This window comes from Cynara cardunculus (assembly GCF_001531365.2).
Source record: "Cynara cardunculus var. scolymus isolate 2C chromosome LG 9, CcrdV1, whole genome shotgun sequence".
NCBI lineage: Eukaryota > Viridiplantae > Streptophyta > Magnoliopsida > Asterales > Asteraceae > Cynara > Cynara cardunculus.
Genome location: NC_037536.1, coordinates 9,142,967 through 9,157,248, shown reverse-complemented (window position 1 = coordinate 9,157,248; position 14,282 = coordinate 9,142,967). Strand labels below are relative to the sequence as shown.

Below are 14,282 nucleotides of genomic sequence, written 5' to 3'. Positions count from 1 at the left end.
TTCAAACATATATTTTATTCAAAAATAAAAACATCATCGCTTTCTCAAAATCACATAAAACCATATTATAACATCGATTGAGATAAAAAATAAAATGAAATATTAAAATCACGATGCATCTCGCTGCATTGCGCGAGTACACTTCTAATATATATATATATATATATATATATATATATATACACACACACACACACACATAGGGTTGGGTTCCGATGAGAAGGAAAACTATTGTGAGAAGCGTAAGAAGATATCTCTACTAATGGATCAATCATAATTGAATGTCAACACTAATGAGCTGTACCAAAATGCACCAGATCAATTCATTTTTAAAGTGCAATTCATAGATGAGCATGAGATTAAAAATGATCAAATGTTCAAATTTATTCTTACGCTTCTTACCATAATTTCTCTTCTCACATGATCCTTTATCTATACATACACACACACACACACACACACACATATATACATACACATGCACATATGTAGGGGTTGTTCGTTTGTTAATGCAAGATCAGAAAGAAAATGCTGAGACACAAGAAGCTTGGAGAAGATGTCCCTAGGTATATCAACTTCAGCAACTTAGATTAGGCGTCCTTTCTATCTTGTAATCTTATTTTCTTTTCTTTACTTTCAGTGTATTACCTTTATGTATTAGGTCTACCAATATTGATAAATGACTTGTGACATTTTCCCTTGTCTAATATTCAATAAAAGTACCAGTTAACTGAAAAAAGATCCCTAAAAAGAGTAAAAATGACAAGTATTTATGAGTTCCAATTCTTTTACATTCACTGGCACATTTCTAGTCAGTGAACATGCTTTCAGTTATCATTATTATGTTAGTTTATTCATGAACTTGTAATCCTTTTACAACTTTAAGTAAATTTACACAAGTAAACTGCATCGCTGAAAAAGATCCCAAAACAGTTAAAAATGACAAGTATTTTACTAGTACATTTTCCTTACTGATGTAATTTAAACAATTTTCTTTATGTTGTTTTGTCATCATCAAATAGGGGGAGATTGTTGACCCCCTCTCTCAATGATTTGATGATGATCCATTTTATCTATCGAAGTGTATTATCTCCGTATTTAGTTTCAGCGCTCATCACTGAGTATGCTCAGTGATCGCTGAACATGTATTGTAATCCATTCAGAGACTGATATACTTTAAGAAGATAAAACTCACACCACATATCTTTCAGCGATGTCGAAGACATAAGCTGAAGATTAGAGATCAACAAGTTCATGACCTGAAGCGATTTTCAGTGATAACAAGCTCGTCTACATAAGTGTGAAGTCTACGCAAGATTCAGCAAACACTGATGAGACCTTCAACATCATTCCAGTATTCAGCAATTAAATGAATATTGTCGAGCAAGATTAGTTTTTGTCATGTCCTTCAGCACACAAATGACAAACCTATACCTTTCTAAGTATAGTACAGTATGGAGCCACTCCTTTGACTCTAAATGTGCTTACCTACTTTATGAAAGATGATTGTTCATATACAACCAAAAGGACTGTATACTGTAACAAAGAACAAGTTTTCCTCTAAAAGCTTGCCACATGTCCTGTATCTTCTGAATTGCATTCAATGCAATGGGTGTAAATAGCTGAGTAGTTCTTTTCTCAGTAATCATCTTCCTCACTCTAAACTTACCCAAGAAGTCACTTCTCTCTCTACTATCTGTCTAAGAAAAATACTCACTTTAACGAGTGAATAGCACATTTCTTCTTACCTTATTTCTTTTAGCAAGTCTTTTCTTATTCTTATTGCTATTTGTAATTTTGTGTGTATCTTAGATTTTTTAAATAGGTTATCTATCCTATCTTTTTTCGCAAATAATCTATAAAATTTGTATCGATCCTCTTTATCAATATATAATTTTTAAAAGTAAAAGTTATTGTGTTTGTATTCACCCTCTTTTACAAACTGTTATCCCACCCCTTTCAACATGACTCCCCCACCCCCTTCACCATACATATTTGAAATGGAAGAATGCTTTTTTGTATACAAATTTGAAATCAATTTAGTTCCAGAAACATGAAGGGAAGAGACAAGAAGGATTTTTGGAAGACCAAAAACCCACCTGCCACAACCTACAAAACCATTTTGGGTCAAAGTGTGTCGTGTGAATCATAGTCCCAAATCAATTTTTGAAGGAAAAACCTAAATTTCTTATTTTTTTTGATTTTTGGAAAGATGAATCACAATCCTAGTCAACGCCCCCTAAAACAATCATTTTTTGTTGTTCATACACAACAAATATTGTGTTTGAATCCATCTTATGTGAACCTTTGATATTATCGATTGCATTATAGAATGCCTTGCATTGGACGTGGGCTAAGGCAAAGCATATAAAGTGTGGGCTACCATTGCTGGTCAAGCTGGTCACTGTGCATGGAGAAGAAATTATTTAAGGGTGCGAGTTGCACGTTGTGTGTGGAGTTGGGGACGGGGGTCATGGGGAAGAATGCGGGTAGTGAAACCGAAGAACAAATCAACATCAGAAGAGATCGGAGATTTATGACAAACTTGTAATGATGATGGTGGTCAGGAGAGTGGATGATGATGTGAAAGGAATGGGGGAGGGGAGACGAGAGAGATGGTGGAGTTCGTAGGTGGGTCTAGTCTGTAAGGTGAGGGTGAGTCTGAAAGACAAAAAAAATAAAACAAAAAGTAAAGAGACAAAAATACCCTTAATTTAGCGGGGGTTAATCAGAGGGACCAAATCCCAAACAAAGTGTCAACCACAATGACCAAAAAATATATTTAGTTCAACCACAAGGGTGGTGCCTGATTGGTTTGAGCTTGACTCCAAAGGTCAAAAGTAACAGGAGGTTCCAAGTTCAAATCCAAGGAGGAATAAAAATCCTTTTTTGGCCACGGAGGTTCAAATGCGGTCACTTCGGGGTATCTGCAAAGCAAGTGGTCGTTTTGAGATTAGTCAGCTCATATAGCAGGTTGAATATCCAGATTAATAAAAAAAGTAAATATATAATTAGTTCAAAATAGGAATGAGGGTTGATAGGTCCTAACTTAGCCCAGCCCAAAATCTATTACAGCTCTATTCAGCGGCCCAGTTGACAAACCCTAGCATTTCATGTATAAACCTCTTCATCTCCTCCGCTAGGGTTTCGTATCTTTAATCTATCCTTCTCTCTGATAACCAAATAGCAACCATGGCTGAAAGGGGCGGAGAACGTGGCGGCTTTGGCAGGGGTTTCGGTGGCCGAGGAGGCCGTGGCGGGGACCGTGGTAGAGGCCGTCGTCGTGGAGGTCGCCGTGACGCCGATGAAGAGAAATGGGTGCCAGTAACCAAGCTCGGCCGTCTCGTGAAGGACGGTAAGATTACCAAGCTCGAAGAAGTCTACCTCCACTCTCTCCCCATCAAGGAGCACCAGATCATCGATCAAATCCTTCCGTCACTCAAAGATGAGGTCATGAAGATCATGCCGGTTCAGAAACAGACTCGTGCCGGACAACGAACCAGGTTTAAGGCATTTGTGGTTGTTGGAGATGGGAATGGACACGTAGGGTTGGGGGTTAAGTGTTCAAAGGAAGTTGCTACGGCTATTAGGGGAGCAATTATATTGGCTAAGCTGTCAGTGATTCCTGTGAGGAGAGGGTATTGGGGGAATAAGATTGGGAAGCCTCATACCGTGCCATGTAAGGTTACCGGTAAATGTGGTTCGGTAACTGTTAGACTGGTTCCTGCTCCTCGTGGTGCTGGGATTGTGGCTGCTAGGGTTCCAAAGAAGGTGCTTCAATTCGCAGGTATCGATGATGTGTTTACCTCTTCTCGTGGATCCACCAAGACCCTCGGAAATTTCGTCAAGGTCTATTTACTATTCCTTTCTTTTATGAATTGATTTTTTCAAGTGCTTGTTCCAATTGTATGTGACTATCTAGTTCTTGATGGTAAATAATTTAGTTATAAATCCAATGGTTAAGATTGCTTTTGGGGAAATCTTTGAACTTGCTACTGAAATTTTTGCTGCTTGTTGATAATTACTTCATCTACTTGGAGTTGAGGTGTTGTTAGTTTATAATTCATCCCTATAAACTCTTGTTTAGGTGCCCTAAAAGTATACATTGTTTTCATGATAATCTTTTTGGCTCATTTCTTGATGTTGAGGTCATCAAGATCCTTTCTTGGATATTTTTTATTGGCTGAATGAATGAATTTTCACTTGATAGCCTGGATGTTATGATCCTGGGACCTTGTGCCTCTTTTCAAGTTGAAATTCTATAGTTCTTAGTTCATATGGCTTTATTATTAAATCAATGTTGTTTATCGGAAGGTTTTTTGATCTATACATTGTTCTTTATGCTACTTTTGTTATGAGCCTTGTGGATATTTTTGATGTTTTTAAATCGAATTTATCCCAATTTACCAGCTTAGCTTTGTTTGATTGGAATTTCTGGGGTTTTCTTGTTTACCTCTTAATAGTTCTATTAAGAGGCAGCCTCTGAATCATTAAGAGCTGATTCTTGTTTGGCAAAAAAAGCATGCCTCTTAATTGTTCTAAAATCCTCTTAATGATTTTACATCCTAGACCTCCCTTAACCATTCAGCTCCCTAATTTCATTATAAATAATTATCAAACAATTATATTTCATTTTGCACTATATCATGAAAGCCTTTTAATCATTCTAATCACTTAATCATTTTGCACCAATTCATTCAGCAACTACCGTACAACCCCTAAGTTGTGGTGATGATTTACTATATTCTATCTATGAACATATATTAGATATCTGTATATGCATTTGTATCGAACTATTATGGCTGTTATCTTTGCAAGTACTCTGTTGGGAATCACTTGTTGCATAATGGTAAGTTCGTACTTGTTTATACTGCTTTATTTGCATTTTTCCCTTTTAGTTTTTTCTTTTGACAAGTTACTAGATTCCATCTGGGGGTTTAAGATGTTATAATAGCTTGTGCATATAGTTTCATTGTCAGATCCTGGTTTCAACTTTTCTATTTTTTCATCTGCTTAAGATTTGTGTCTTTTAAAAGTCCCATCTTTGTTAACTTGTGGGCAATATGTCTTGTTATGACAGCTTGAAATTGTTCCTTACAAATTTGTACAAGATTTTAAGATTTTTGTTGATATTCATGTGACAATTGATGTTCAAGTTTTTGTATTTTAAGGTTTGGAGTTAAGAATGATTTCTGTGGTAAGCATTCATTGTTACAAGAATTCTACTTTGTTCTATTTCAGGCAACTTTTGACTGTTTGCTCAAGACTTACGGATTTCTGACTCCTGATTTCTGGAGAGAGACAAGGTTCTCAAGATCCCCATTCCAAGAGTACACTGATATGCTGGCAAAACCAACTACAAAGGCAATAACCTATGTTGAAGATGTTGCTGATATTCCTGCTTAAAAAATGGTCAGAATTTTGGAGAGTATGTTCTGTTTTTAGGATGTTTTGATACAGATTACTGGTTTAATGTTCTGTTATTTTTATAATTTTTTGTTTTTGAGTATTACTCTGTTTGGTTTTTTGGCAATGCAATTACTATTTATGGGAATTCTACCATGGCAATGCAATTACTATTTATCGAGATGCAACCTTTCTTCTCCAAACATACAATGACGATACTCCCCCTCTCCCTTCCCACCTTCCATCTTCATCCCAGGCGTCACATATCCCATCTATTTTCTCCGCTTCCCCCATCCTACCACCCCTTCTCTCTCACAGTGAAATCCGGACAACTGAATTGATCAGACCGAAAGATGGGAAGATGATGGCTAGAAACCAGATTGGTATCACAACTACCAACCTAGCCAAAAGTGTAAGTATTTGTGGCTCTGATGAAGTACAAAACCGTCTTCAAAGGACCCAAATGAAGCACTTTCAATTGTACATCACACACATTGGTTTAGATGACAATCGAGTCTGATAAATTTGTGTAGTCCACACTGTTTATCTTTTTGAGTCCAAATTGAAGCATTTGTTGCTTTATCGTTTCTACACTGCATAAATTTACAAAATATTTGTTATTTTGTCATAACATTCATAGATATGAATTTTCAAGTTGTCAATGATTGAATGGAAGTCTTGTGAGATGAACATAAAAAAAGCTCATATATGAATATATTCGTTGTACTGAATATATCTGTTATATATACAACCAATCTTTGTAAAAGATTGAAAACAGGTTCATAAGTTGAATCTGGTCCTTTCCCTCACCTTCATAATTTGAAAAAAATATATATAAGCGAATTTGAAAAAATCTGTTTATCTTTCTATGAATTGATGACGTACTTTCAAGTTCATTCATTTCTGTATATGATGACAATGATCCTCATTTTTATCATAAGGGGAGTTAATTTTGAGAACGAATGAAGATTTTTACGTCATTTCTGAAGATCGGGGAAACTTTTCAAGTTTGAAAGGAGTCGATAGATAATTGCTGATAATCGGTGAAGATTATTGTGCCTAAATGTTCAAAGGGGAGTGAATGTGAAGATATTTTTTGTAAAAAATTTGCTGTTCTTTAAAGGGGGAGATTATTCAAATGTTGAAAAATATTCCTCATCAAAGGGGGAAATTGTTTGAAGATTATTAAAGATGAAGACGGTAGGTACAACTAGGCCGTGAACAACCAACCGTCGCACTGTAAAAATTGGATAGGTTCGATCTATGGTCATTGAGGCCGATTGCTAAAACTTTGAAGATCAAATCTTGAAGTTTTAAAGTTGACAAAAGATCTGAAAAAGTTGTTGTTTTGGACTTGAATCCAAAGGGGGAGATTGTTGGAACAAAAATGTTGTATTCAAGTCCCGGTGCTAAAACTGTTTTATATGCTTTGTAATAGTTTAGCTGTTGTTTACTGTGTTAGCAAGGTTGTCTTGACTTTCTGGTTTTAGAAGTTGCTATAAATAGCAGTATGGTAGTTTTGTTGGTTGCCTGTTAGAAAACAATCTTTGACAGAATACACGTACATTGAGAGAGATCATTGTATCAAGAACTTGTACTTCCTATTTGTGAATACAATCAAGCTGACAGATTCAATTCATCTTCTTATCATTCTTGTTCTTGATCTTTGATTGAATTGCTAATTAGACTTGAAATCTGTGATCACATAACACGTTTGAAAATAGTTTCACCATTGGTTAATATACCAAAGCCCTTGGTATATCTTTTTTCGTTTTCTCCAATGGTCACGGAAGGGCCTATTTCATCCTTGTAGTCATTTAGCAGAGATTTGTCTCTAGGCATTATGTCTTAAGCATCAACTATTGAGATACCAAATGTCTTTGACTTCTTAAGTAGGAGTAGATGGCGAGGGATCAGTGGATTTGAATACAACATTTTTGTTCAGGTCTAGATGATTCATCTTTAACATCCTTGTAGAAAAGGTATGGATTTATCCGTACTGTATTATACTCTAGAAAAGGTATGGATTTGTTCGTACTGTACTATACTCTAGAAAAGGAATGGATTTGTCCGTACTGTAAAGATAGGTCTAGATGGTTCATCTAAAGATGATAAATACCTGAAGATGAAGGAGAATTATAAGAAAATGAAGAACTTTCATCGTAAAGGCAAAGGTCTTGTCGCTGAAGAACATGATTGGGCTGATTCTTCTGAAGAATCATCCTCTGACGAGAAAAATACGACCTATCTTTGTCTTATGTCCAAGGATGTTAACAATGAACCATCAGAGAAGGTATGGATTTTTCCCTATTGTACTATATTCTAGAAAAGGTATGAATTTCTCCTTTGTGTGAGGGAGGACAAAACAAAAACAATCGTGCTTGGTAAGTTTCCTTTGATCGTTGAATACTGAAATGACGCTGAAAAGTATCTTCAATATTGTATGTAGTGAGGGTTTAGGGCTAGACAAGCACGTTCAGGTACAAGGGGGTATCTGAACAGGGTTGTGAGTTGAGGGAAAATGAAAATGAGAGGGGCTCGATGGGGGAGACTCTGATCATGCAATTTCTAAACACAATGCTTCCATCAATGAGTCAAGCTAAGAAGACATTGAATCTGATGATGATCAAGCTGATGAGTCAAATGCTGATGATGATGACTCTGACAATGATAATGATGCTGATGACCATAATCTGGATGATGCTGAGCCGATTTAGACAAATGTTGAAGAGCATCAACAAATAGACTTTAATTTTAAAGATTCTATTTCGGATTTTGATTAGGAAGCTGAAATTGATAACGTCATGGAGTCTTTAAGGATGAATGAGGGAGTATTCGTTGAAAATTCTGAGAGGTCGAGTGAAAGGGAAATATAAAACTATGGGGAGAGTGTCATAGGAACGCACAAAAATATAGTTCCTATCCTAACCTTTAGGAGAAGATGGGTAACTACATTTGTTGTTGACATTCATCTGTTGAATGTTGGCATTGAAGAATACATAGTCCACCCAACTATGCAATTACACCCCCTAGCCACTCTGATACCTCTCAACAGGTGTCAGTTTCACTTTCACATGGGGATTTAGCACAAAATCGATCTATTCCTCATTCAGAGGAATTGGATATGAAACAAGCAGACAACTGCCCCGTTCTACGACATTTTTGGATATCACATCGAGTCTTTAGCCTAATATTACAAACCATGTTTTTCTTAGATTTTTGCACAAATATGTTCATGCAAAGAAAGTTGAAAAGGAGTCATGGTACTGGTATCCTTCATAAGAATTTCATAATCCTTTTGTAAGATCTCAACTTCTTTCAATTCATATTTCCTCTTCTGAATAATTTGATGGTACTGGTACCCTCAGGGCCACCACAGGTTTTCCCCACTGTTAACTTCAGGCTCACGGTATTAGTCAAGGTGCGTACAAGCTGGTTTATAAAAAAAACATTAAATTTTTCTAAAGCAACTCTACATTTAAATACTTATACAAAAGGATCCCATGGTTTTTGGCCAACTGAGCCTCTCAAACCAATTGTTGTAGGTTCAAACATTCACTGCTAACAAAATGTGTATACCATCATTGTTTAGAAAAGAGCAAAAATGCATTAAAATGCAACAAAGTTTGATTTAGCTCCAATTTAGTGACAAAGAAGTTATTTTCTCAAACCACGTAACAAAGTCACAAAAACTCCTATTTGGTACTCATTTTGACCGGTAACATATTAATCTTGTAACATTTGATGATGTTGATACCCATTTGAGGATGCCCATCCCCACAAAGTTTCTTAACCAAACCCCCTCCCCAACCGTCTCAAAGCTAAGGAGCCTTGGTGCACCTCAGATTTTGCTTCATCTACACCCTTCACGTCACTAAACTTTGTATTAGATTCCATAGTTCAATTGTAGTGTTTGACAACACAACCACATCAACATATAAGTAGCACCAAACTAATAATACCTTTAGTGATTCCTCTATCCTCAATGAGTGCTCCAACACCAAAACTCAGTAGAAATTCCATGCCTAAAGCACGAACTGTGCTCCATAACTGCTCTTTGAAATGTGCCCCTTCAGTAGCCACCATATATAGGGGCAACCGCAATTCCTAACATGCATTCTTTTGTAGATTTCCCCACATTCTTGAGGGTTGAAAAACCACCAATCATCTCTTCATCATAAGTTGGTTTCCAGACCCTGTTTAGATTGGGTTTTACTTTATCTTATTCTGCAACAATCTGTAAATTATGTATTGATCCTCTTTAACTAATGAACAGATTTAAAAAATGAAAATTGTGTGTTTATATTCAACCCCTTCTACAAACTGTTAATACCTTTAAACTTTTGTAAAATCCGTCTGGGACCAATAATTTGTTATTTTTTTATTTGGCCCCTCTTTTATATAGGTCTGACAAAAAAAATTAAAATAAAGAAAACTTGTAAAGTTACAATTTTACCCTTATACTTAACGAAAATAGTGGACGAACGTTATGGTGAGAGACCAAATCCAAGACAAATTACATAGGTGTAGGGTTATTATGTAATAAATGAAAGATAAAAGACCAAGTTCGTAACAAATTACAAATCAAGTCCATAATTTACCATGCCTTTTAAATATTATAATTTACTATAACATATTCTATTACAATTTTAAAGGAAAATTAGAGAAATAAGTAAGGGGTCGTTTACCAAACATTTACCGGGTAAATATTTATAGTTAAAATTTAACACTATCATTTACTTACAACAATTTATCCGGTAAACGCTTACCGTGGTAAGAGTTGTCGTCCCTACTTACCGGGTAAGACTCTTGGTCCTTGTCTCGCTCTTACCTGGTAAGATTTTTGGCCCTTATCATATTCATCCAGTAAGATAATGTGACTTGATGTTCACTTACCCGAGTAAACATTTAGTAAACGGCCCCTAAAAGGGCAAAAATATCTCTAATATAACGATAATTTCACTAACGGTATCAGAATCAAACACTATTTTCGAAAGAAAAGCAAACTACAAGGATGAGTATTGTATTTATTGAAGTGTTAAGGATGTTGTTTGTAGTTTTATATAAACTATCGGACCAAAAACAAACTTCGGTTTGAACATTTCTTGCGGGCAGACGTTGATGTGACCAAGAGGATGCAGTTGACGTTTCTGTGAAAGAGGAATCGTCGTCTTCACATTGATTCTGGAATCTTGACTTTTGATACCACGGTGAGTAGAAAACTTCAAACGCGGTAATCCATATCTTCAACAAATCCATAGTTTCATTTCTGTGATTTATCCGTACTTCGATTCTGTGATTTATTCAATACTGTGAAACAAATTTTTTTTTTTGATTCAAGACAGTAATGGGCACGCCGGCAATCCCAAATCTAGGAAAACAGTGCTCCGTTAATGATTGTAAGCTCATAGATTTCCTTCCTTTCACCTGCGATTGTTGCAACAAGGTTCTATTCTAAAACCCTGCTTCAATTTTATGTTTTCCTTATAAATCTTGCTACAATGGTTGAAAATTGTGTCAAGAATTTGGGAGAATCGTGTTTTGATTACTGATGCTATGTTCATTTGGTGCTTGATGAATTGATCAGTTGTCTGTTGATATTCATAATTGCGACTGGATTGCGATCTCTGCGACCTTGATTGCTTATTGATTTTGTTGTTCTCAATCTAGGGTTTTAAAAAGTGTGAAGTTTTGATTGGGATTAATGTTTGTATCTGTTTACCACTTCTGTAAGGATTTAGAAAGGGGAAAAGGATTTATCCTATTTAAATGCTAAAGCCACATTTCATTGCAAGAATCAGGTCTAGAACCAACATGTTTTACTTTGAAGTTACTAGGGGAAAGAATCCATGAAGGTGGCATAGAAACAGCAATCAACAAGCTTGTATTTCATGATCTCCATCCACTCAAAAAGGGCAGATTCTTGACTTATTTACAGTTGAAGGCAATACTTTGCAACTTCGACATGAATATTTGTTACAAAGGACGGTGGCTGCACCGAGCTTGGGTTAAACTAGAAATAGGTAAACTTATAATTTGCACGCACGTTTGTAATCATTTCAAATATGAGAAGTAGCAAAGGCTATGTTTAGCAACCATAAGCAAACTCCTTGAAAGATCCCGTTTAGTTAGCCATAAGCTTACTTATAAGCTAGCATTTTGAAAAACTACTTCAAGTAGCAATTCAATAAGCTCCAGGGCCTTCGTTCCACTTCTTTTTTCAATCATGGATGCTTCTATTTTCCAATTAATTTTTCAATATATTCTTTTAGGTCATTTTATATTGTCATTTAACTTATCAACTAGTTTTTACCTAACATAACTAGTTTATTGGCTAACATCTAGAATATCAATTTGTTTACCAAACATAGCCAACGTGTACATTAATATTTAGGAACATTGGACTAGCGTGCATTTGTGTGTGAGATAAGTGAGATCAAAAGTGCGGAATCCAAGTAATGTTACCATTTGTTACTTAATGAAATCGCTTGCACTTGGTGGATGTTAGTAGAGCTAGTGTGTGGTGGTGAGCAGTGACTCCAATCGGTGCCAAGAATTTTTCATCTCAATTGGCACCACCACATATCAATTCCACCAAACTAAATGAACCCGATATATCCTATCCGAAGTGTGGTATGGGGAGACTAAGGGCCTGTTTGTTAGCGACTTAATGAGCTTAATGAAACTCATCGCTTATTCGGTCAGCTATACATGACTGTTTGGTAGTGGCTTAATGATATAGAAAGTGGCTTATTCAGTTAGCTTATAGGGGGAACTTTATGCAGAAAGCCAAGTTTTTTCAAGCCTGTCTGTCCCAATTAAAAAACACAGTTCTTCCAATTATGACAAAACTCTCCCAAAATAAAAACCTAACCAATCCGTACAGATAGATTAATCCACACAGACAACTTTATCCATTCAGGACTTAATGGATAACTAACCAAACATCCCCTAAGATGTAGGCAGACCCAAGTAGAGCGGCTGTTTTCATGAAGACTCCCTACTTATGAGAAGTGTGACAAAGAGAGAAAGTCTGATAAGATAATGTTTTCAAAAATTGGCTAAGGGGCCGTTTACCAGATGTTTACTGGGTAAGCGCTTACCGGCAAGAGTCACCACCCTCACCATATCGGTAACACCCTCAGCTATTAACATCGATTGTTGGTAAGCATCTTTTACCATGCAAGCGCTTACTGGGTAAGAGTGTTCTCCCTCACTTACCGGGTAAGGTTCTCGATCCTTGGATGCTAACCTGGTAAGGTAAGTGACACCCTGTAAGCGCTAACATACAAATAGAAGCAAATACAAGAAAATCATAACCAAAATATGGACCCCCTGTCCTCTTAATCTGATCTCTTTAAATTGTTTCTTCAGTTTATTGGACCAACTGGCGTTTGTTTATAAGAAATGCCAGTTAACGTTGTTATGCGATAATTATTTCACAAGAGTAGGTGGAAATCAAATGAGGATTTGTGGGCACTTCAGCTTCTGTCATGGATAGAACACTTATCATTATCATTTTGTTTGTCATGAATCTGATTTTTTTTGAAACATCATGCAGGTTTTCTGTCTGGAACACCGGAGTTACAGTACACATCAATGTCCCAAAGCCAACAAGAATGATCTCACAGTTGTTGTATGTCCACTCTGCGCAAAGGGGGTTCATTTAGTCCCTGATCAAGATCCAAACATCACCTGGGAGTCGCATGTTAATACAGATTGCGACCCATCAAACTACGAGAAAGTCACCAACAAAAAGAAATGCCCTGTTCGTGGGTGTAAACAGACCCTTACATTCTCAAATACAATCAAGTGCCGCGACTGCACCCTGGACCACTGCCTGAAACACAGATTTGGACCCGATCACAGTTGCCCTGGTCCTAAAAAATTCGAACCATCCTTCCCATTTTGGGGGTTTTCGAACGGCAAACCACAAAACCCCCCACCAAAACGAGCCACCAACCAGGTGCACCCAGGGTCATCATCCTCATCATCAAAATGGGCTACAAGTTTCCTGAAGGCAGCCTCATCTGTTAAGGCCTCAGCCGAAGCTGGAATGGCCAAATTAAGTAACGACATCGGGCAAGCATTTCAAGGCGGGAAGGATGGAGATGGTCCAAGCCGTGGGGGTGAAGTGGAGGTTTGCCCGATTTGTAAAATGAAGTTTTCCTTGGTTGCAGATTTGATTGATCATGTTCAGAAAGTTCATGAGAAGAAAGGGGTTATGAATGTGACATTAGATGTGTGCCCGAAGTGTAGTAAAGGGTTTCGTGATCCCGTTGCACTTGTGGAGCATGTCGAAAAAGAACATAGAGGTACGTTTAAAGCTTAGAAATTGTTATTTAGTTATTCAAACGGTTATGCAAAACCATTACTTTATATCATACTTTTCCCATTTCTCCCACATCATTATTTTGTGAAGGAAAGCTTGAGATGAATGAATGTTTTGGTTTTTTAGTTTTAGAAATGTCATCATTTAAAGGGTAAAGGTTGGGTTCACGTAAGACCAGTCTGTTTTCGTGGAACCCGACCACAAAATAACAATGAAAGTTCACAACAAAACATTCTAAAGGTAAAAAAAACTCCGATCCTTCGTAGCAAAAACATTGTGAAGGTTTACCTTCACATTATTTTGCTGTAAAGATTCAGTGTTATTTAGGTGGTCTCATGGTCTCATGATAACAATATGCTCTCACGTGATTCTAAGTCTATATATATCTATATATATATATCTATATATATATATCGTCTACAATTGATTTATGACATTACATGATAACATGATATGATGAAAAACAAAATAGTTATTGTTGGGGATCGGGGTCTAGGGTTCATGAGAAATCACAGCAATAGATTTGGATAAGAATCTTAGATTG

General features: G+C 36.5%; 2 protein-coding genes across 3 annotated transcripts; both read left to right on the top strand.

Moving 5' to 3' along the window:
* Positions 1 to 3,173: 3,173 nt before the first annotated feature.
* LOC112518684 (40S ribosomal protein S2-4) lies at positions 3,174 to 5,560 on the top strand. The gene is made up of 2 exons (XM_025126463.1): positions 3,174 to 3,849; positions 5,242 to 5,560. The coding sequence occupies exons 1-2, from the start codon at positions 3,193 to 3,195 to the stop codon at positions 5,404 to 5,406; spliced, it is 822 nt and encodes a 273-aa protein (XP_024982231.1). The 5' UTR covers positions 3,174 to 3,192; the 3' UTR covers positions 5,407 to 5,560.
* Positions 5,561 to 10,529: 4,969 nt separating this feature from the next.
* On the top strand, positions 10,530 to 13,863 carry LOC112518698 (zinc finger AN1 and C2H2 domain-containing stress-associated protein 13-like). 2 transcript variants are annotated; one of them, XM_025126485.1, is made up of 3 exons: positions 10,530 to 10,616; positions 10,752 to 10,852; positions 12,968 to 13,863. In XM_025126485.1, exons 2-3 carry the CDS (start codon positions 10,754 to 10,756, stop codon positions 13,736 to 13,738), a joined length of 870 nt encoding a protein of 289 aa, XP_024982253.1. In that variant the 5' UTR covers positions 10,530 to 10,616; positions 10,752 to 10,753; the 3' UTR covers positions 13,739 to 13,863. The 2 variants fall into 2 exon arrangements, with proteins under 2 accessions (XP_024982253.1, XP_024982252.1); XM_025126484.1 differs by having other exon boundaries at positions 10,747 to 10,852.
* The last annotated feature ends 419 nt before the right edge of the window (positions 13,864 to 14,282 follow it).

What these genes read in the sequence shown, in the direction of transcription:
- LOC112518684 (XM_025126463.1), top strand. Translation starts at nt 3,193, where the DNA reads ATGGCTGAAAGGGGCGGAGAACGTGGCGGCTTTGGCAGGGGTTTCGGT. An exon ending in CCCTCGGAAATTTCGTCAAG is followed by an intron (nt 3,850 to 5,241) that starts GTCTATTTACTA and finishes GTTCTATTTCAG; the next exon opens with GCAACTTTTGACTGTTTGCT.
- LOC112518698 (XM_025126485.1), top strand. Translation starts at nt 10,754, where the DNA reads ATGGGCACGCCGGCAATCCCAAATCTAGGAAAACAGTGCTCCGTTAAT. An exon ending in CCTGCGATTGTTGCAACAAG is followed by an intron (nt 10,853 to 12,967) that starts GTTCTATTCTAA and finishes AACATCATGCAG; the next exon opens with GTTTTCTGTCTGGAACACCG.